At 37.5% G+C, this 2544-nt stretch overlaps 1 protein-coding gene across 2 annotated transcripts in view; it reads right to left on the minus strand.

The window, feature by feature from the left end:
• The window catches only part of LOC107711559 (ankyrin repeat domain-containing protein 46), a 3796-nt gene extending 1596 nt beyond the window's left edge, over nt 1–2200 (minus strand). The window contains exons 1-2 of one of the 2 annotated variants that reach the window (XM_016516546.1): nt 2096–2200; nt 906–1261 (exon numbers count right to left, since the gene is read on the minus strand). In XM_016516546.1, coding sequence (XP_016372032.1) covers nt 906–1216 — 311 coding nt within the window. In that variant the 5' untranslated portion in view covers nt 1217–1261; nt 2096–2200. The remainder of the gene's footprint in view (nt 1–905; nt 1262–2095) is intronic. The other variant, XM_016516545.1, reaches the window with a different exon arrangement.
• Nucleotides 2201–2544: the final 344 nt, after the last annotated feature.

The raw sequence follows: 2544 nt of genomic DNA on the forward strand, positions 1-2544 counted from the left end.
AGCCATTTATGCTGCGGCGCCCGGGGAGCAGTTGGGGGTTCGGTGCCTTGCTCAAGGGCACCTCAGTCATGGTATTGAAGGTGGGAGAGAGCGCTGTACATTCACTCCCCCCACCTACAATCCCTGCCGGTACGAGACCCTGCGAGTCCGACTCTCTAACCATTAGGCCACGGCTTCCCATAAAATTATATAAAAAAGGAAAGAAACATAGTAGGGTACAACAGAAGTACACCTGGGTAAAAGGTGAATTTTATTTTATTTTTATTTATTTTATTATAATTTTTAAAACATTTAATAGTTTTATGTAACGAACGTGAAATGTTAAATTTACCAAATATATTCTGAGATAAAGGTCTTGTTGCTGATTTTCAGTTTTGTTCCAGGTAATTAAAATCAAGGTTTTTCAAAACCGAACAATATGTAAAAGGATGACTTTTTCGTTTGTTGACATGACATGGCCAGATTCAAATAGTTAATATCATTTAATTTAAGTTAAAAAGATAATAATCATATTTATAATGATATCATTATATTTGTTTTATTATTACATTTATTTTATCAAAATAAACTAAATTGATTACTAAAGCTAATGTGACTTTGAACAAGTATTTTATGCAAAACTTATTGTGCAAAACCTAATTACACTTAATTAGTCTACTTACTTACTACAGCTAAAATATTTGTATCAATACTGTTTTCTTCCCCTAAAATGTGTTGCTCTGTCAATGTTCAATAAATAAGATTGTAATAAACTGTGAAAATTGTAGTAGTGAAAAGCACAGGTGTGCCACAGTATTAGTCACATTGTACCCTACATTAAGAAAGAAAGAAAGAAAGAAAGAGTAGTCACAAACACTTACCAACAAACATATAATTGTTCAAATAAATATATTGGCATATCTCACCAAATATCAATTTTGAGACCATTGGACACCAGGAACTGAATCGTGTCCACATGTCCGCACAGGTGCAGTGCAGTGTTGCCCTGATAGTCGGTGGCTAACAGATCTGCGCCGAACTTGTGCAGGAAGCGGCAGATGTCCACATTACCTCGCGCCGCTGCCAGATGCAGACCTGTGCGGCCCCTGTGGTCGCGGATGTTGGGGTCGCAGCCAGCCTCCAGCAGACGCCGAGCGAAACTCAAGTCCCCATCAATACAAGCCTGCAGTAACGGTACACTGGTCTGCGACGAGTCATTGATGAAGACATATGACATGTCTGAGTCGGTCTCCGAAAAGTCCAGCGTAACTGAAAAACACAACTGTTAAACGTACGATCGACACTTCATAATACAACACTGAATAAGACAGCTATTTGAGAGAGAGAAGAGAGAGAAAGAGCTTTATTGCCAAGTGTGCTTACACACACACAAGGAATTTGTCTTGGCGACTGAACATTTCTACATTTGCTACATTTCTACAGTAATACCATATATATTCCAAATCTAAAAAATTTAATATTATCAAAACATTTAAATGTCAAATGTTTCCATTTCATTACCATTTTAAAAATAAGATGTAAATTCAATGCAACTTGATGTTTTTTGTTTGTTTGTTAAAATTGTTTGTAAATAGGAGAAGCGGCCCTATGGAGTCCTAAATTAAAACATCTGACACATAACAAATTATTAATGGTCTTCAGCATACAGTGAGCTTAATGTTCTTAATGCAAAATATAATTTATTAAAGATATTGTTGATTATGAGGTGAAATATGACCTAATTCTCTGCTTTGAACTGCTGAAACACTGTTTATCAAAGCACCTGCACCCTTCCCCTGATCATGAGCTGCAGTGCTGGAGGAGGAATCTGCATTAGCCAGCACACTGCTAGATGATGCTGACTAATGTAACATCCATCTACGACAAATAACAATCATCCCTGAGACTAAATTCACAACAGAGACCAATCTAGTAAAAACCAGCTCCATTATGTCAAATGTGATATAACGTTTGTAAACATGTCATTACTGTAAACAGCTCTATAATACTCGAATCACTGCATGTTTATCAGCGTGGATAACATCTGCAATCCGGACTCGGCAGTAAGTCATATCAGCGCACTTATTTACACGCACTGTTGTGGGTTTATATGTACCTGTTTTGTGCAGCAGTATCACGGGAGAAACGTCTTGTGCTTGTTCAAGTCCCGTTGCTTGCTTATGTCCGTCTGTGTTGTTTGTGAGTTACTACTACAGCTGCAGTGGTGACTATGAGTTTGAGCGCTCACAGCGCCCCCTACTGCTGTGGGGCGCTGCTGCCTAAAATCTAATGAAGGGCGCTTTCGAAGCTTTCATGAATCCCTCTGTTTTGAGTCAGTGTTTCTATGGCAAGCCGTTTTAACATTTAATCTATAAGCCGTACTAGTATCTATTTCCATGGTACTAGTATCTATTTTTTAGATACTAGTATCTTTTCCATTAAGTACTAGTACTTATTCATTAGGTACTAGTGCTTATTCTTTAGCTACTAGTGCTTATTCTTTAGGTACTAGTGTTTATTCTTTAGGTACAAATGTATTTTGTAAAGTTACTAGCACTTATTCGT

Source organism: Sinocyclocheilus rhinocerous, unplaced genomic scaffold (assembly GCF_001515625.1).
Source record: "Sinocyclocheilus rhinocerous isolate Xijiao unplaced genomic scaffold, SAMN03320098_v1.1 scaffold837, whole genome shotgun sequence".
NCBI classification, from domain to species: Eukaryota; Metazoa; Chordata; class Actinopteri; order Cypriniformes; family Cyprinidae; genus Sinocyclocheilus; species Sinocyclocheilus rhinocerous.